We start from the raw sequence: 20,961 nt of genomic DNA on the forward strand, positions 1-20,961 counted from the left end.
TTCAATTTCTTATCCTTACTTTATTCTCTTCACTTATGTGCTTCTTTTCATTTTGAATTCTCAAACCTAATGTTCATGTTTAAATACTCTGCAACCTTCATCACAAACCACCTGTCTATGGGGAATTTATCATAACATGCCCAAACATTTCAACTATGATTTCCTTTTATTTTATTTGCATATGTAATAAAAACAATAACACACAATATCTAATGAATCAATCAATGTTTAAAATTATTTCCTTAAAGCAACGGGCTATGAGAAATCTCGCAGTCTCAATAACATATCGGGAATGGCTGGGTCATCACTGCGGCTCGCTCCTATCACTAGCCCACCTTTTGAAACCTATGAGGCCCCAGGACCGCTGCGCCGCTGTCGTTCCCCCATTCCCTCCATTTTGTAGCAAAAAGGATGTTCATGATTGGATGATAAAAGATGCAGTGGATAGGCTACGGACGGATCGCGTTGAAGCCTCTATTTGGATTGTACAACGTGCAGAAACAATAGCAATAAGATAAAATCAACTTGAATGTAGAAAGAATGACCTCTTGTCTTGTGAATCCAATGGTTTATGATGCATGTATCAGGTTAGCTGATGGGGTCAAATAAAAATTTTAGCTTTAAAGATTATTTTAAATTATTAGAATAAATGTGAAACCAATTGGTTACTGGTTAGTAAATGAAATAGTATCAAAGGTTAATAAAAAAAAAACACGAAAATGTGCACAGTTACATTTTAAATCTTAGAACTAAGTGTGTAGATGGACATCCATTTTTGTGTTTTCTGGACCAAACAAAACTGAGCTCACATTACTGTCCAGAGAAATGACCATGAAACCAGATACTTCAGTTCATTTAGCCAAAGACAAAAATACATTTATAGATTAGATTGATGTTGAATAGGTTTCTACTTTCTGTCAATTGTGAATATTAATGTATGTACAATGTAGACATAATTTTGGTAATTCTCTCTAAAAGAACAGACTCGGCCTCTATAAGTCTCAGTATCAACACTTAATTTTGTATCTTATTGTGACATCGTTGGACAATTTATGTTGATAGTTTTCACAGCAAAGCTAAGTGATGTCAAAAGTAGGAAAAAGAAACAACTTTAGGTTAAATTAAAAGAAAACAAGGAAACAAGTATTGTACCGTAAGAGCTATCTCAATTGTGCAGCCGAACATGAGTTTTGAAAATTATAGTTTATTTTATTGCACTGCTGTTAGGATCCCACATATGCACCTGTTACCTCAGAGTGTACAGTTAAAGGTCTGTTCAGTCATTTTACTTGACAGCTGCAAGTATGTTATTAATCATCATTATATGTATTTGAAACAATCATATTCAAAAACAAAAATATTGACATAAACATAAATTTATTCCAATGTCTTATTCGAATGCACAGAACAGCTACAAATGCTTAATGTACACTTGCCTCTAGCATTTGCTGTGAGTGTAAAATGTCCCTACAGGACAAACTTTTGATTAGTGTATCCAGATTTTATCAATCCAGTGGATTCAAGTAAAGTATCAGATTCAGTGCAATTTTAGTTTTAGATTAAGTTTTAAATTGGGGGTAATTATATCCTTAATTGTTAACATTAGGGCAGCTGAAGATCTCAGCAGTACCAGTAAATGAACTGAATGGACCTTTAAAGAAATGAGGGCAGCCATGTTAACGAAATATGTTGTAGGTCTACACTTTGCTCCGAATTGAAAAAAAAATTAAAGTATTTAGAAAACCGCAAAAAAATTCCAACAGTAAACTACAGTAAATGTACCCGAAACATCAGATATGGATGACCACATATTTAATTATATAGTTAAAACAAATACAAGCACTTTACCAACAAGCATTATGTTATATGTTAATGTTATTTTACTAATCTTTAAAAAATTAGTTTGCATGTTGGCATAAAACATAGATTATATTATAAATCATGAACAGATTGATCATGTGAGACCAACCCATCAAACACATCTCTAACAAAGATGTTCAGCTTTTCTAAATATCTGTTTTGCTTGTTTTTCACTTTTTTATGTTTTTTAAAAATATGATTTAGCGTAAGGTTTTGTTTTAAATGGTTACCTTAAACAGTAATAAAATGACCAAATGCAATCTGTTGGTTAATGTTTGAAAAATAATAAGACAGTGTTATAATACAATGTGAAGAGTCAAACATTCATATCTTTTTTTATTAACTGATGTCCTTCCTCAGACTGCCATCCTTACATGAAAATAGATATAATTATGTTAAAAGTGAAGCAAAAAATATGTAAAGAAAATAAAATAATGACACATTCACATATGCAATAAACATGCAATATTACTTTTATGCTGGAAAACATGCTGTGCATATGTAAATATGCAGATCTATTTTTAATCTTAGAAATGCACAGACTCACTAGGAAGTCTTAACTATGATTTAGCTGTTCCAGTGTAAAAAAGTATTACGATGACATGAGCCATTTGTCATTTGTTTGATTTCAAGTCAATGTGGTCTTACTGGTCTTTTAGACTTTTTGATGTTGTAGCTGCCATTTTTACTTGTTTTAGTTTTGTAATGGTTTTATATTTTTTTTTCACTTGTACTAGTAATGTGTATTTCATTGTAAGGAATGACTTTTCTGTACCACTGATTGTCTAAAAATAACATTTGTCAAAAAAGATACAATGTCCTTTTAAACTGTCTTTAAGTTGTTTAACGAACAGAAATGTAGTAAGAGTGAGATCATGAGGAAAACTGTAAGTGCTTTAGATCCAACAAGTACTTCTATACTTGTTTAGAGAGTCTGGTCCTCATTTCACTATTTTACTGTCACAATCAATGGTCCTGATTGCCATTTTGTCTAAAAATCAATGTGCTTCCAGACTAAACTTTGAGAACTTAGACATGCAGTATTGAAAGCGATAACATCACTTGAATGTTTGCTTGAATCTGTTGTCGACTGCAGTTTGAGAGGTTTGTAAAAGTTGTCTCATGTCGGGTAGATCCCACCACACAGTCGCTGCAAGAAATAATGCTTGCCTGACTTTGTCTGATACGGGTTTTTGAAGGCCATTGCACATATTTTCAGACTCAAGTTGCTAATGGTTGTGCTATTGCTCAATATTGTTTCATTACACCATTATGATCAAAAAATTATAATAATTTCGTGTTGTCTGAAAATATCTGAAACAGCATGCAGAGTTTCAAGCATTTGGCAATGTGTTATATCAACCTGAACTTGTACATTTAAAGGTAAGGAAACTCTGGGATAATATGTTTTTAAATTGATCTAACTTTCAGAAAAACATTTTTAGACATATAATGAGTAAAGTGTACAATGACACACATTGATTGGCCTGGGTTTAATCCTCAAAGCTAATGTCAGTCCAGTACATCAGAAACCTGAATACTCTGTAATTTTTTGTTAGCATCACTTCTCTCAGTGGTCAAAACCCCAGTAAACCTTCTAGCGCACATGCACACTGCATTATCTTTAAATTATTCCACAATGTGGATGTTACAATTTGCACATTACTTTATTTTGAATGTACATTTTCTGTTACAGTCAAGGAAAATGTCCATCTGTTCTTTACTGTATTCCTGCAGTGGAATGTTTTTCTTTAATGCTGTAATTGACTGACATGGGGTGAGAGGAATGACATAATCTCATACACCTTCATTTTAATTTTAACATTTATGATTGTAGAATTACTGTATTTGTTAATATGTGCATATTTGTATTGTATCAAAACAAATCTGAGGAATGTCATAACTGTGGTTCTGTTGAGTATAAAGAGTCATATCACATAGTTGTGACCAATGCAAATCACCTAGGACACTCTGAAGTAAACATTGTTTGAATAAACAAAACAGGCAGATATTGTAAGTGCCTCTATGAGGCCCCTGTAGGCTCTGATGTCAATTTAGGAGTTAATTTAAACTAGCTAGATTTAACTAGCTATACCTTTGAAGCAATGCTTAATAGGTCAGTGGTTATTATTGAATATGTACATATCTGTATCTACACATGAGAATACATTAAAGTCATATGAAATTAATATATCTTTGTATACTTTGTGTGTGGGGCACGAAGTTTCATAGCAGCTGCTTCTAGCAGAGTTGAATGATTTAATATGTCTGTCATCAGAAAGGTGTTTGCTTAATGAGGTGCTAAACTAACCTAACTACACCACATACTGAGAAACCCTGACGCTCTGCTATATATAAATGCATTTTTTTTTTAATTTTACTCCACCATTTCCACATCATATGGCCATTTTTAAAGCATAACATTATTAATTCAGCTGTAATGACCACTGGTGTAATCAGAATCAGCTTTATTGGCTACAAATGTTTATACACCAAGTATCTGACTCCAATTTCTAGTGGTTGAAGTACAATGCCGATTTCTGAGAGGAAATTCTGTTATCTAAGAAATATTGTTTTTCACAAACGCTGTTTGAGTGTAACTTGTGCAATCAGAAGACTTATACCAGTTAAACCAGTGTATGTTGCTATGATGCATTTACAGTATATGGCATTGCTTTCATGGTAAAACTAGCTTGTAACGTCCACTAAACAAATTGTATTATGTCATTAGTATGTACCATTGCAAACTAACTGTAAAGCTATCAATCCTCTTGTTGCAAAAAAGTTCTCCAAATGTTGGACTATTCCTTTAATTGACACCAGGGGCCAGATATATTAATAATATACAGTATGTACTGAAATAATGCATACTTTCCACAAAGAAACTGTCATTTATAAACATGATATACAGAATGTGCTGTTAAAATGACTACTTCAAGGCAAACTTTACAGCATGCATAGAGGTTTAATATAGTGCTGAGCTGAGTGTGATACAGCAATATAAAAAAAGGAACAATAATGTTAAAGAGACATTTATTTGGAGCTTTGCTCTTTTAAGCACAAAAGCCTCTGTAGTCTCAGAGTGCCTTATATAACATCCTTTTTACAGGATAGATCTCTATTCTATCAGTACAGTACTATACATATTTTTAGCTATATTGTATTGTAATGTGGGAATAAGAATAACGTACATTGGATCATAATTTTGACCTAGTTGTGTCATCAATCAATGAGCTGGTATGATTTACAATACCAGTGTATAATGGATATGTGTAGCAACACAAAGGCTGCTTTGGCACTGTTTCACTGTGTTACTGCTGCCAGAACAAAGACAGAAAGTCTGGTTTAAGTCCAAACAAATAGTAATGTGTCAGTATCCAGTTATGGATTATGTAAAGAAAAAGACATGCAGGACATATTAACTTACTTCTGATTTTGTGCATACATTACACATTTTGGAAATTACATAGTTTTATGCATCTGACATTAGGAGAAGCTCTCTAATAATACTCTTTTAATACAATTAGACAGCCTATGCTTAATGGGTGAACAGCCATGGTGGGTTAGATTAATGGGTGCCTGTTACTCATAATGTAATTCACAATCTCTTGTAAGATGTATGAGAGCCTTTTCTCTCAGTTGACTAAATCCAGAACTGTCTTGCAAAGAGATTTTGTCTGGAGAAAACTGCAGCTACACAGTGGAAATTGACAGAAGAAGATGAAACGAAGAGCAGACGGAAGGAGCTAATGTGGCTGCAATAAAGGAGAATGTTTGTATTGTGGGTTGATGTATGTTTCATACTTACGCTGGTGAGACCACAACAGAAGTGTTTAATCTCCCAGTAAATAATGTATGATGCCAGCACATGTGATACAAGAATTGTTTGCTATAACTACAGGCAATGAACGAAAAACAGCTCAGTCTGCTGTTGTTGGCAAACATTTTCTTGAATTAGCACCTGTGTTTGCATGATGCATAGCTGAAGTTGAGAGGGGAGGTTAAGCCTCCTGACATGGTGTCAGCTCAATGTGTAATTCCAACATTTGCTTCAGAAAATACTGTATAATAATTTCTCTTTTAAATGTGAAAATGTTCCATGAAGAGCATTGAGTATGTTTGTGTGTGTCCATCTGTCAAAAATGTGTTTTTCCATGAGGTGTACATATCATCTAAATGAAAGTGTTTGCACATGTACACACACACACACACACACACACACACACACATCAATGGAGGATCTCCCTATCACCTAATCTTATTCGCTTTGAAATTTTCTGTACATTCTTTACTCCTGTCAAGATGATGACTATGTTTGCTGGCAGAGTGGAGAGGATGGTGCTGGTCAGCTGGCTGGCAGTTTGTTTCATTCAGTCTATTGTACATGTATGCTTTTCTAATATGATCACCATTTCTTTATTTTTCTTATTCAGGAATAACTTATGTGCTAACTTTTTGTCTGTATGTTTGAGATAGACTGTTATTGTAGTTGTACTAGAGTTGTCATTACAGTTCAAATTCGTGCACTTTATTCTGACTTGCACAGTTAACCAGCAGTTTACAGGTAATGGTAATCTCTGATTACTTCCCTACTGTATTGTACATAACTGAAATAGAAACTGTGTAATGAAAATTTATGTGATTGGCAAATTCCAAATATGAGAGAAATCATCAATTTATGTCACAGATTGGTTTATATTAGTTGAGCACTGCTATAAACCAATCTAGATACAAGTGCTAACTCGTAATATTAAGTTTCAATTTCACTGAACAGAATTTTCTTACATATTAAGTTTATTATCTGAGACTGAATATTAATGGATTTCTGTTCTTGTCTTCACAGTGTTAAGTTTCTAGCATTCGCCTTCTCTCTAATGAGGAGTCAGTAACCGGTAAACACAAAATTGCGGCAGGAGCCACATAAGCGACAAGTGTGACATGGATGGACAGTTTAAAGGAGATCTTTGGGGTGACAAGAGAGAGACCAGAGGTTAATCATGAATTTAAAAAAAAAATCACATGGTCAGCTCCTCACGTTGTTACCAAAGCAGCCTCTCGGAACTCCGACCACATTTTTGACAACTGTCTGACTGACAGACCTATTTTTTTCCCTTTTTTTTCGGCAAACTGACTGAGCATTGCACTGACACACTTTGGGAGAGAAAAGGACTCCTGATTACACATTCCAGATGACATCACTCCGACAACATCATACTCGCCATCTTGTACGATGACCAACTCAGTACCATCTACAGTGCTGAACAACTGAGCATCTTCACAAGTTTCCGAAAAACACTTGTCTTCACAAAGGACTGAATGAACAATGTAGCATCTCTGCTAACATATTGTAGCATTTGTTGGCTGGGAAATAACTTGACTTAAATCCATCAATGGTTCGAAGAGAGAGGAATTTATGCATTCAAATGATCTTTTAGATGTCATTTTCCTCTTGGGTTCCTTTTCAGTGAAGAAAAAAAATATATTGAGTACATGAGAGACAAAGGATTGGTCTTACTCATTAAAACACTTGACATTCCAAAAAAAAAAAAAAAAGATGCACTGAATACAAACAGTGAAATCGCAAATGCACAGTATTTAACAAGACCCATATTAAAGTCCCTCATTCAAGTTTAGCACTTGTATAGCAGTCATGTTTGCCACTGAACCTATGTCTTCCATTCACTTTTATCAGACTGAAACACTGCCCTCCCCACAAGTAATGAGATAATCAAAAGCAGATGTTGAACAAATGAAGCACATGTAGCATCAGCTCCAACAGGTCATGTACAGCTTCCACTGTACATTTAGACTCACCTGAAATATTCACCAAGAGAAAATGGTGGAAAAAAGACATTTCTTTATCTCTCATGTACTTACATGTGGGATACCAAAGGTCCTGTAGCATGCACTTGCTGGATGACCTTATGTAATGTATTGTAGATTAGGAGAAATATTCCATTTGGGGTGAAGAACTCGCCCTAATACTTGCCATTTTCTCTGTATGGTACAAAGTCATTCCTCTAAAAGAACTGAATACTCGCTCCTTTAACTGCCACTAGCATCCCCTCCCCTTATGCACATTTAAATATTACAAGTATTTTTCCCATGTCTGGCTGACACAATGCTCCGTCATGGGGAGAAAACAGACTCAAGGAGACCGTCCTAGAGACAGCTGTCAGTCTTTCGTCAATAACGAGGAATATTGGCCTACCTAAATTACAAAGAAAAGGACAACCCTGCCACAAGGACACTTTTTACATCACATTAAACTGTCCATTAGCTGTAAATTCTATGTTATCATTTTTGAAAGGGACCAATCAGATAAACGTTCCCCGAACACAAAGGCCTACACTGCCAATAAGGCACAAGAATCCCCAGATGCGTACTGCCCCATCTCTATCTTGTACCTCTTGCTGCCAACGACTGCTTCACTGGTAAGTCGATGTCAAGATAAGGATGGCCCATCAGGGGAGCCCTTAGGCAAAGGGGAAAATGAAAAGAAATGGACCAAGAGTAAAGCAAGTGGAAGTGTACAAAGAGAACAAATCTATATTTTGATAAACAAATCAACTATCCATGGCTTCGGAGGCAGATTCTGAGCAGAAAAACGGTCCAGAATGGAAGGAAGGAGAAAAAAAAAAAAATCAGATGCAAATGTGAATAGAAAATTTGGCATCATGAAATGGAGTCAAAGTCCTGGGAAAAGAAGGGAAGCGATTATTTTGTGGGTGGGGGGTGAAGAGAAGTTGTTTTCCCCACAAGCACTGGAAAAAATGTTTTTTTGAAAGACAATGAGAAACGACAGACTCTTGCTTATAAAGACACGGGGATGACAAAGGACGGACGCTGAGATAAACAAATGAGAAAAAAAAAAAGATAATGCATTTTTGTAACTTTGTTTACCAGCATGACTACTTTGCATGACTGTCTTTTCTGCAAGCCCTTAGTTGAAGACAAGGGTGCTAGAGATACAAAAAAGTATATATAAAATGAATTAAAAAAATGTTATATGCAATTAATGTTTTAAAAAAGATTATAATGAAAGAGAAGAGCTATATTTTGTTTTGACAAGTAAAAAAAAAAAAAAATGTGAATATTGAAACATGTATGTTCGCAAAGTACACCCTGAACTATGTTTTGTTTGATGAAATCTCTCTGCTACTACTGCCCTACATTCCTCATTCCAGGGTTTTCAACCGCTGCCATAGATTTTACTTTGTAATGCATTAAGCAGTATATTTCCTAACCATCCTATCAACAGCGATCATTCAAGACTTTGCCAAACTATAGCATTTGTGTGAAGGATGTGTGTTGTTAATCACAAAGTCCATGTTTTCCTCCTTGAATCATTTGCACAACTACCGTAGCAGCAGCAGCAGCAGCAGCAACAGCAGCAATTGTAAAACAACAGCTCTCCATACTTTGACTGCTTGATTAAATACTCATAGTTTGCTTTTTTTCTTTGGCAATAATACAAGAGTTGTCACATGATTGTAGCAGGGCAAACGGAGAACCTCGGGAGTATCTTCAACGCCTCAGTGTTAAAGAGATTTGTAAAGGCCTTGGATGTCCCATGGCAGGATTTTGCTGGGATAGGCAGTTCTGTTCCACTAGTCCTAAAGAGAAAAATGGGAGTACAAGCGCAGGATATCCAAAAAAAAAAAAAAAAGATCAACAAAAGATTATGAGAGATACTATATTGGCGAACAGTCAAGAGAGATTTCAGGTTTGCATGGAACCAACTGCCATTCCAAAGTTTGTATGTGGTTTAAAGGACTCAGGTGTGTTGATGGTGTGTGTGGATGTAGGTGTTTTGCTATTTTCTTTCTAACATAATAAATTCTAGTATATAGACAACGATAATGTGAACACCTCACAGTGATGTGTAAAAAACGCATGCATTATGACTTGATAATCTCTCGAGGGGGGAACAGAGCCTTGACATATCCCCTTAGCCTCCTGTCATTGTTTGTCATGAATCCAGTCCTGATAACTATGAACACTGTGCCGTGTCGTAGAGCAGAAACGTCTTCCTCCGAGAGGCAACTGACAACTACTCGCACTCACGGTGTCAGCATGAGTGTGTAGCGGTAGCTCGTCTTTTGTTATTTTTGTTGGGTTTTTTTTTTTTTTTTTTAGATGGTCAGGTCTTGCATCCGTCGTTGTCCATGGAGTTACCGTCATCCAGCTGGCTTGTTGGCAGCTCATTACAGCACACAACGCAGTCATGTAAGCACCAATCAAAGAGACCCAGAGCTTCCAAAATGATGTCAGTGAAGTACTTTTAAGTGTTGTGAGAAAGAGAGGATGAGAGATACCAGTGTCCACCGAGGGGAGATTGATCTTAAAAAAAAAAAGTCTTGATAAAAATTTTTAAAAAAGGCATCTCATTGTTGAGTGCACTTCAAGCACCTCATCTTTGGTTTGGTAATCCAAGTGAGTTTCAGGCCCTGCTGGTCCAGGGCTCAGCTCAGGCAGCTGAATGGTCTTCTGTCCATTCCTAGTACATTGCAGTTGGAGGCTCACCAGTATATGAGACTCAGTGGTGTGATGTAGACTACAGAGACTATTCAAGAATTCTGTCGAGTCTACACTGGTTTTACAGGGTCTAGAACTTTTGTCTATTTGCAAAAATGGTCTGTGGGATTTTGTTTTGGTCCCTTATCTTTTTGAAACTCTGATTTCAGTTCCCATTTTGGAAGGCATTCAGCAACTATGGCTTCGATGGTCACAAAGATGTTTATGAATATTTCAGAGGTAAACTTCTAGCAATGGTGCGCACACTTGCAAAAACCCCCTGTGCTTCACCCAGCTGCGTGTGTTTTTAAGGCCAAGTACTTTTTTTTTTTTTAAATTTCTTTCCTTGTCGTTCACTGTTGAGTTTGCCATTTCTCCATTCTCTACATTGTGACTGCTCTGCCAATGCCAGGCTAAAAAAAGATGTCTTTCCTTTTCTATTGCATAATACTGCCATTTGATTTAGTCATGTTGAACAGAATGAGTTACAATGTTGAGAGTGCTAAGTCTGTTTTATTTTTCTTGCAATCTGTTATAAATTTGTTCAGGATTTCCTGTGTACCATTCACATAACCAAAAGAACAAAATGCTTTACATAGTAAGTAGGTGCCACTGTTAACCGGAAGGCTACTATGTGTAGTGATAATATTATGACATGTCCTCTCCAGGTGTACGGGAGGTGTTATGTCTGGGTGACACATACTCAATGACATCCTATTCATTTTCTCTTTATGTGCCTGTTTCTGTTTAATACGTTTTTTTGTTTGTTCAGCTGAGGACACTGTATGCAATCTGCACCACGAATGCCACTGATCGACACTTACTGTATGCTCCCTGAGACACAGATGTTCTGTCATCAGTCCAGATGATTGCAACCACATGTGTAGTGGCTTTATGGCTTTCCATAGAGTGACTTAGCAATCACACTATCTAAAAAATATATATATTTCATTTTACTAAATGATGAGACCAGAGTTGTTTTAGAGGAAATGTTATCATACTAAATTGATTTTTCTAATATACAATATTATTTTGATCAGAAATAATGTGATTAACACCACAAAAGTTATACATCTTATATTACAGACTAACACCATGCATTAACATAAGATTTCCAAAGATAAAAGATCTATGTTCATTCCACATGCCACCAAATAGTATAAAACAGACTTAGGTACTAGTCCATTGTACTGCGGTCTTAGTAGGAGAGTGAATGGGGAGAAGAGGTGGTCACTGGAGTATCTGGTTGTGACTTATGCCGGATTTTATTTTTGAAATGTTGGAACACAAAGAACAACTCATCAAGAACTGTATAAAGTATATTTCAATGGAATGTTCATGATCTATCTTTTTATATTTTGAAGAAAAAATAGAAACATATCAATAAAGTGTCATAATTGAACATATTTCTACTATTGAGACTTAAAATGTATGAATGTCAATGCGATCTAATGTGAACCGATCTCCATAGCAGCTTGAATGAATAACTGATTAACAGTCATGAGATGCTTTTTCAGAGACATAAAAATTGCTTAAAAATCATTGAAATGAAGTTAAAATAAATGAAAAACTGACATCAGCGGTGTGCCGGTTTGTTTCAGACTTCTAACCAATGAAATGTGGACTCCTGTGCATACTGACTGAATTAGGTTGATATTATAACATTCTGTACTGACTGTCACAGTTAACACTATTCATCAGCCTGTCAGGAACAGGTTACCACAATACAGTGATTGATATAATCTGACTTGATGTAAGAACACGATGAAAAATCCAAAGTCTTCCAAGAAAGTGAAAGATGACACATTAAATTTGTGTGACTGGAAGTTTTAAGGATATTGGTTTATTTTCAAGCCAGCGTTTCCAAGAAGGTGAAGCTGTCCGGTTGCATTTGAGCCATTTCGAGCCTCTAAAATAAAGACTTGTCACATAATGGTGATCTATAATTTTGAGGTCAACTGTAACAGTGTCGTGACATTTGAGAATGGTGAGCTAATATACAGTAAGTGCCTTCCTTCTCGCCTGATATCATATCAAATAACTAACTGTAACTCAGTGTCTGTGAAACTGAACACCAACTACATGTCAGAATCATCAGGATCTGTAAGATTTTGTAACTGAAAATGATACAGTATAATTTTATTTCTTGGAACCAAAAACAAATTTGAAGATTTGGGGAAAGGGAGCAAAACAGGTGGAGAAAATGAAAATTGTCATGGTAATTTTGAAGAAACCAAATCAGAATTACAAAATAATTTATGGCAAGGAGGAAAAGATTTGAAAATGATGACAGTGGTGGCTAGTTGAAGCTCATAACATAATACCTGCTGAATGACAGGAAATTAAAAGAATTTCATGGCTGCTGTTTGTTAAATTGATCTTATCCATAGTAAAGTCATAGACCCAAAGGCTGCTATAAGGGTCACATAGTAATGTGGTCTGATGAGTCATCTGTTTTCTACTTATGGATACCCACAGTCAGCTTCAAACTGTTCTTCATGGTGATGAAACTGTGGTTGTATGGGCAGCCATCTCATGGGAGTCACAGTGTCTCATGATTGCTTTTCATAGATGCTTAAATGCCAAACAATGTAAAGCCATTTTACCGAACCAGAGGCACCTGTACTACTGTCATAGATTATGATGCTGAACACGTCACTCAATCTTTACATTTTGTGGTTGATTTCCACATCCTTTCCTCATGAAAGAACTAGAGGATTTCTTTGCTGCATTTAATTAATATTTTATATTCATATATTGTTGATTTCCACCCCCCTGTATACACTCTTATTTTATAAGCACATTAACACGCATGGGCATCAGACTCCATAGTAAGCTGTCTGAGTTATATCATTTGATGACATTACACGTGATCAAATGTAATGTAGCAGCCCAGTATGCAGTGTTTTTTCACTGTGACTGAAGGCAGCAATGAGGAAATGTCGGCAAAGGCCTCTGTCAGTTTTTTTCTGCTTTGTGCCAAAACATCACCTCCCTCTGGTGGCAACACACAGTAATGTCTGCTTTGGTGGATTCAGATAGATGGATGAAGATCTCAGACTATTGCAAAGACTGATAACAGTAAATCTGATTGAAAAGTTGATTTAGTCTTTGTTTGTTTGGTTTTTGTTTGTCAGTTACATTCTTGTTTTGTTTTAAACTCAAACTTGAAATGAACTGAACATTTGGTAGTATTAGTCTTCAATTAAAAAACAGTTTCTCTCCATGCCAAATTTTACCCCAAATTCTATTATAAGTTATAATATTAATATTATTATAAGAAAGCGATAGCTATGCAATGCGAAAAACTCCTTTGATCACATATTTATGTCACCACTGAAAGAATATTTTAACCAAATTTTGGCCTATTTTAATCTCATATTATTTACTGCTTTATACCTTATGACAGACCAATGATTTATAGTTTAAACTGCAGAAGACAGCTGTACCTTGATTCACCGTACAGTATTTCAATAATAAGTTTTTGAAACAGATGTTTGAACAAAGATTCCTTCAGGCTCATGCCAATTAGAACTTATGCCCAAAAGATAAGTGATATTCATGCTATTTTGTATATTTGTAGCATGTATATTATTTTGCCTTTTTGTATGGTAACCATCAAAATAAACGGTACCTGAAATTCAGTCCTCCAAGGTGCAGGTGGTAGTTGACTTCCTGCTGAAGCATGTTGTGTGATACACAGCAGTCCTGTGGGGATCAGTAACAGTGAAAAGACTGACAGGAGCTGATCACAATCTGGGGGTGATGGTAAAGGGTCCAGTTTTCTTTGAATGCAAACATCAATGGTCCCTGACAGAAGGGGAGAAATATGACAGAGCTAAATAAAACCTGCATTACCCATATACTGATCATTGTGTTGCTATAGATCATAAAAGTGAGCCCATTACCCAGTAATACATTCTTGTAGTCTTGATTGCCTCTAGTGATTGTTAATAATAATAATAATAATACATTTGCTACTATTTGACTCAATTTAGTCTCCTATTACTCCTCATTAGTCTAGTCTGGATTACTGGTTACTGCTGCCAAAGTTAACGTTTAAGGTGAAATGTACAACAGTGCCACAGCTGCTAATCACACTGCATCTGGGAGAATAACAAACGAGCAAATGGAGCAGTCAAAATTTATTGGCGCAGTTTTAGGGCCTTTGCTGTTTTTTTCCTGTTCCTACAACAATACATTACTATTTGGTGATTAAACAATGTGTTGAAAGATTCTTAAAAATAATTCATATGTTTAGTGGTGGTGTATTCTAATGTTGACTTGCTTGTAGTGACCAACTGCATTCTTGCAGTTTATGAGGTGCTGATAAGTTTTAATAACTCCCTTTTGGACAATTTTAAAAAGCAGGGTTAATTACAAACTTTTTCATAAATTGTAGATGTGGCGCCACTGCCACACAGAGGGCAAGTCATTTTTTCTAACATTTTTATATCTTATATAAGCTCTGCAAACATAACTGTAACCCATTATTTTATTTACTTTAATTATCTTAGTAAATGCAATGTCATGTTATCATGTGATTGTGATTGTCTTCATATAGACAATCTATATAAATCAAAGTTTGTTTAGTCTGAAAATAAGTATAAATCCCTTTTAATTCATAATAATGCAAACTAATTTCAACTGATCCATATACTTGCTAGTAATTTAGCAAAATTAGCAATTACATAGCAATCTAACATTAGATATTTACTGCTTATCTGTAAAACAATGGCCTGTTTGTTTCACTGTTTTTATTTCTAAAAAAATCACATTAAAATCAAATAATTTTGAGTTAATAAAGGACAGCGAGGGACCTCTGTCAGCCAGAGTGCCATGCTTGTTAGAGAGGGTAACGCCAGGCAGTGCCAGGCAGAGGTGACATTTGATAGGGAGGGTGAAGGTTGTCTTGCCCCATAGCTGAAATGGAGGGAAAGGACAGGGAGGGGTCGGAGGGGTCTAGCAGAGATTGAATTTCAACAGGACAGCATTCCCCAAAAATTTCGCGACAGACAACGTGAGGCAGTAAGGGACAGGACATGATCGTGGATGTTCTTTGAGCAAACAACTGGGAGCACAGTTTGTGTACAACCTGGCCAGAGAGTTTAGCTGGACTGGCAGCGGACCTTTGGAGTGTCCGTCAAAGAAAGAAAGCCAAGCAACGACTTTGTGTATATGACAGACGGACATGATGACAGATCAACAGACAAACAACGTGATGAGCCACAGGAGACGAACAATGTGATTTTTCATCCTGCCATTAGTCTCTGTCAACAGCTCTTTTACACGTAGTGAGTAAATGCTTTCCTCTCACTAACTGGGCACTAACATTGCTTGGGGGTAGGGTTAGTAATCCACAGTTCACCTTCTGAATACATTTTGTTACATAACATTTCAAAGAAATTTTAGCAAATTTTGGTGAATGTCTATGTTTATGCCACAGTATCCACTGATTGAACCATTACTCTGCTTTCAGAAAGGGTTTGCTTATAAATCCAGCTGTTCCTCCAATTTTCAGGAGAGAATTTTGTAGAGTTCCCTTGCCTGGGATACACACAGGGATGGACAGCAGTGACCATCAGGACAATGAAAGAGGAAGTAGGACGAAAGAAAACAATGGAGAGAAAGATAAACAGATGAAGAACCAGCTAAACTGTGAGGAAAAGGGAGAGAAGGAGATCAAAGGGAATGAGAAAGAGAAGAAAAAGGACAGACGGCGTTCTGCGTCTCTATGGAGGAGTGGATGGGCGTTGAGTGAAAGACTGGCCATCAATGTCTCAGGAATGCGTTATGAAACTCAACTTCGCACCTTAGCCCAATTCCCTGACTCCATGCTCGGTGATCCCCGAAGGAGGTCACGGTACTTTGACCCGCTGCGAAATGAGCTCTTCCTGGACCGCAACCGGGCCTGCTTTGATGCAATTCTGTATTTTTACCAGTCAGGCGGGAGGCTGCGAAGGCCCGCAAACATACCCCTGGACATCTTCATGGATGAGCTGATGTTCTATGAGCTGGGAGAGGAAATCATGAACCGGTTCAAGGAGGATGAAGGTTTTCCAAAGGAGGAGGAGAGGCCGTTGCCGTCCAATGAAATCCAGAAAGCACTGTGGATGTTGTTTGAGCACCCCGAGTCCTCGTCAGCTGCACGCATTATAGCCATCATTAGTGTCATGGTCATTGTGGTGTCCATCCTCATCTTCTGCTTGGAGACACTGCCTGACTTCAGGAATGAGAAAGAGTCACGAGAGGTAGGGAATGTGATTAAAGTATTAAGCTGTACATTTGGGAGGCAGTCTCAAAATAGTACAAACTTTGCTTTCAAGGTAAGAGGTGGAGAGATTTGAGGGTTTCCAAGTTTCACGATTGTTAGGTGGATGGCATGAGGAGGGAGGAGTATGAGTTAAGTATCCTACGTTTAAACACATAATTTAGTTACTTCAGCTAAGTCACATCAGCAGACTGAACAAGACTGGGAATTTTATTGAAAGAGAAGGAAACATGTAACACAAATTTGTGTTGGTATGTCAAAGGTAAATGATTGGATAAGAGAGAAGCTACTGTTGGTTAAAAGGCTCTTTCTCTTGAGCAAAACAACCCTACTACTTCTAGGGTTTTATGTTCAATGTCACACCCATCAGTTCAATCACACTTGATAAACACATCTAGTAGAACAGATAAAACTGAGTTTTTAGAAAGCCCACATAAAACCACCTGGATATATGGTCTTGAGTAGGATGTGTGTGACTGCTTGGATCAAAAGGAAACGTGATATGATGGACAGCAATCGTCTAGATAAACACACACTTGGTGAGTACTACTACAGTGTGTTACAAGGAAAATACTGACAAGGGTACAACTATTAGCCAATATGTCTGGAAGCAGACCAGAGAGTGAGAGAGAGTGACTGAGGGAAGATTATGGTGTGATTATTTTAGTCAGCTGTTAAATTTGATACACTTGGATTCAGGAAGCGCCAAAGGGTACAGGGAGAAATGGGTGGAGCCCGGAATACAAAGAAAAGGAGAAGAGGGAAAGACAGAGTAAAGAGACAGGTAGGTGTGTTAATAAAAGGTCACACAAACATCCAAACACACAGGCAAAGGTGAGCCAAAGCCTTCCGGTGGCTTAGAACCTGAGACTAAAAGGTCTCACGGGATGAGCAGCATACGTTGGGTCATGTTAACACATTCCTTCAAGACTGCTGTGCTAGGCTGGGATGCCTTTGCACAAGGGAGTTGCCAGGAACTTACTGTAACTTACTCGTGTCCAAGTCAGCGGTAGACCCACTGAACTGCATTGGCAATGTTGCACAGCGGCAGTGGCTAGGGAGATGGGATAGCGACGAACGTGGAGATGGATGAGGATTGGTGCAGTGAGACACTCTCATGTTTCTCTTCAGAGATCTCACGGAGTTATATTTAGTCTTAGGAGAGCCCTTGGAGGAGATCAACACATAGATGTCCACCTATAGTAATAAACACTGTCACTGACCTGCTACTGAAAGTCATAAGGAGTACTCTAGGTTTATTTAAACTACTCTGAAACTTTATATATCACACATAGCTCATTACTGCATACTAAACTGATCCCTTATATCCATGTCATCTATTTTCATATTTTTAACTTGATGTTAGATGTACAATGTTTTAAACCTCCTGAACAGCCACTACTCATTGCTTGAATGTAATGTTAACTGACACAGAAGATGGAAAGACAGGTGGACTGAAAAAGAGATCGGTACAGCTATGATTGAAATGTAAAGCCAAAGATGTCAAACGCTTTTATGATGCTGCCAAAAGGGAGAACCAATGAGATGGTGGACAACATGCTGGAGTTCTATAGGAACTATCTCTAGGTTATCAGAATACTATGAAAGGAGTCTCAGTAGAGTAAAATGACATAAAAAAATAGTAGTAAAATAGTAGTAAAAAAAAGCAATTGCCCTGCATTTTATGGAATAGTTTGACTTTTTGGGGAATATGCTTATTCGTTTTGTTGCCAAGATGTTAGATGAGAAGGGCAATACCAATCTGTCTATATCTACAGTATACATAAACTTGTAACTGGAGCCAGAAACCAGTTAGCTTAGCTTAGCATAAAGACCTGAGATGAGGAATAAGCTAGATAACAAAATCCTCCTAACAACACCTATAGTATAAAACTCACTGATTAACATGCCATATCTTGTTTGTTTAATCCACACAAAAACTGAAGTCTTACAATGTCAATTTGATGTTTTATGGGGGTAATGTGCTGGACTATTATACTATATAATTATACTATATAATTTCATTGCAAGAAATGTTGTTTTTAGACTTTTTGTGAAGGTTAAACAACATGTTAAGTTGTGAGTTTTACAGGTGATGGCAGATGAATTTTGTTACCATTGGACAGAACCCGGCTTGCAGTTTTCCCCTGTTTCCAGTCTTTATGCTAAGCTAAGCTAACCGGCTGCATCTTTAGCTTCATATTTGTGGTATCAATCTTCTCATCTAATTGCCAGCCAGAAAGCAAATAAGTCTATTTCACAAAATGTTAAACTACAGTATATAGGTGAGATTTATTCATTTATAGTTTGAAGAACAAGTAGCTAAATTACAGTTGTAATTGTGTATTTTCATTCTTGTTGATACCTCTGTTATAATTTATAAGTACATCTTATATTTTTCCTGTCTGTCCTGTCTCCTCCACTTCAGGAATATTTTTACAGGTACCACTCCTATGCAAAGAACGTATCCGAGACCATGCCTCTTCCATCCAGTGTTTTCCAGGACCCCTTCTTCTTGGTGGAGACCATGTGTATATGCTGGTTCTCCTTTGAGCTCATCATGCGCTTTGCTTGTGCTCCCAGCAAGATGAGCTTCTTCAAGGATGTCATGAACATCATTGATTTCAGTGCCATCCTGCCTTATTTTGTCACTCTGGGAACAGAGCTGGCCAAGGACAACGAGGCCAGTCCAGCCACATCCTTGGCCATCATCAGGGTCATCAGGTTAGTGAGAGTGTTCAGGATCTTCAAGTTGTCTCGTCACTCTAAGGGCCTCCAGATCCTCGGTCAAACACTGAGGGCCAGCATGCGTGAGCTGGGCCTGCTTATCTTCTTCCTGTTTATTGGCGTCATCCTCTTCTCCAGCGCCATCTACTTTGCAGAGGCTGACCACACCAACACGGCCTTTATCAGTATACCACACGCCTTCTGGTGGGCAGTCGTTACAATGACCACAGTGGGCTATGGCGATATGTACCCAGAAACAATGTGGGGGAAGCTGGTGGGATCTATGTGCGCCATTGCTGGTGTGCTTACCATTTCGCTGCCAGTGCCTGTCATAGTGTCCAACTTTAGCTACTTCTACCATCGGGAGACTGAGTGCGAAGATCGAAATGAGTACACACACATCATGACCTGGAAGGACGAGGAGCCTGCAGGGGGGGAGGAAATAGATGAAGAGGACAGGGATCCAGAATATGATTATTATGCCATCGAAGGCATGTGCAGCCCTCTGAATGGGACTCTGTTGGCTGGACTTTGCACAGGGCAGAGCGCAGAGTTCAGAGGAGGAAATATGTATCTGAGGGAACCACTGGTCACCCAGGTGTAGGAAGGGTGAGTGTGTTTTGTACACTTTGACAAAGACACAGTAGGAAAAAGCAGAATTATATAGAGTTCATATGTCTACAGGTCCTGAGGAGAAAAACTGGCAAACAGAAACTGACAAATTGTGTTAGTAAAATCACAAATATAACAATATTTTTAATATAATATACCTACTAAAAATCTTTTTTGGTCTTTTCTTGTCTATTTAAAGTTGTTTATTTTAGCACCAGCCAGTCAAATGTCACTGAAAGGCAACTTTTCTCTGATATAATTTCCAAAAAAGTAAGAAAGACAACAATAATTTACAGTAAGCAACTGGTATATTCTCAGGGTTATGGTATAAATGTAATATGAGCTGTAATTTATTAATGCTAGCAGCTTGTGTTTTAGATGAAACTGACTTTATGAATGTCTGTGCCTTGAAACTATGATGTCTTAGCCTTGTCACTTTGCGCCTTAATGTTTGAAGTGGAAGATAGCTCACTGGCAGTATAGAACTCATGTCTCGTCAAAACTCAACCAAATACCAGCGTAGTTGTAGCTGTCATTGCGAACAGATTGAGATCTCTTGTAAACCAACCCTACATTCTCAACATTCTTCTGTAAGTAATATACAAAGTTCACATTTTTGTAGTTTTGGCTTATGTGACCTGAAGCAACTGACATGACCTTTATCATGCTGTAATACAACACTGTGGAATGACTTAATGACACTAGTGTTACCTATTTGGGTTAAAGAGGGAAGTTTTGATTGCTTTTGCAAATGTTCTATATTTATCTGCTTAATTATGTACTCATTGTTTTTAATAAAGATTCTATTTTATTAATTTTGCTGTGTTTTTATGGCTGCTTATGGTAGTGGTTGATTATTTAGAGATTTAAATCTACACCAATGCCACAGAAAAAACAACTTTTGCCTGTTACATACTGAACTTTTTAGTGTATGTAATATAACAAAATGGAGAAAACCATTATACTTAATCTTT

The 20,961-nt window shown here is 37.1% G+C and overlaps 2 protein-coding genes across 6 annotated transcripts in view; both read left to right on the top strand.

Annotated features, from left to right (window-relative positions):
- The window catches only part of kcnc3b (potassium voltage-gated channel, Shaw-related subfamily, member 3b), a 52,275-nt gene extending 40,319 nt beyond the window's left edge, over window positions 1–11,956 (top strand). For 2 of the 3 annotated variants that reach the window (XM_067577144.1, XM_067577145.1), the window contains one exon: window positions 6,704–11,956. Coding sequence is in view for 2 of the 3 variants with exons in the window: in XM_067577145.1 (XP_067433246.1) it covers window positions 6,704–6,717 (14 nt within the window). In the remaining variant the exon portion in view is untranslated. Of the gene's footprint in view, window positions 1–248 lie in introns of all 3 variants that reach the window. The other variant, XM_067577146.1, reaches the window with a different exon arrangement.
- Window positions 11,957–15,344: 3,388 nt separating this feature from the next.
- On the top strand, window positions 15,345–20,796 carry LOC137172636 (potassium voltage-gated channel subfamily A member 7-like). 3 transcript variants are annotated; one of them, XM_067577147.1, is made up of 3 exons: window positions 15,345–15,671; window positions 15,857–16,628; window positions 19,077–20,796. In XM_067577147.1, the coding sequence occupies exons 2-3, from the start codon at window positions 15,942–15,944 to the stop codon at window positions 19,977–19,979; spliced, it is 1,590 nt and encodes a 529-aa protein (XP_067433248.1). In that variant the 5' UTR covers window positions 15,345–15,671; window positions 15,857–15,941; the 3' UTR covers window positions 19,980–20,796. The 3 variants fall into 3 exon arrangements, with proteins under 3 accessions (XP_067433248.1, XP_067433249.1, XP_067433250.1); XM_067577148.1 differs by having other exon boundaries at window positions 15,861–16,628; XM_067577149.1 differs by having other exon boundaries at window positions 15,899–16,628.
- The last annotated feature ends 165 nt before the right edge of the window (window positions 20,797–20,961 follow it).

This window comes from Thunnus thynnus, chromosome 20 (assembly GCF_963924715.1).
Source record: "Thunnus thynnus chromosome 20, fThuThy2.1, whole genome shotgun sequence".
NCBI lineage: Eukaryota > Metazoa > Chordata > Actinopteri > Scombriformes > Scombridae > Thunnus > Thunnus thynnus.

Excerpts from the sequence above, each read along its gene's own strand:
- LOC137172636 (XM_067577147.1), top strand. The coding sequence starts at position 15,942 with ATGGACAGCAGTGACCATCAGGACAATGAAAGAGGAAGTAGGACGAAA. Across the intron at positions 16,629-19,076 it reads ATGAGAAAGAGTCACGAGAG|GAATATTTTTACAGGTACCA; the intron begins GTAGGGAATGTG and ends CCTCCACTTCAG.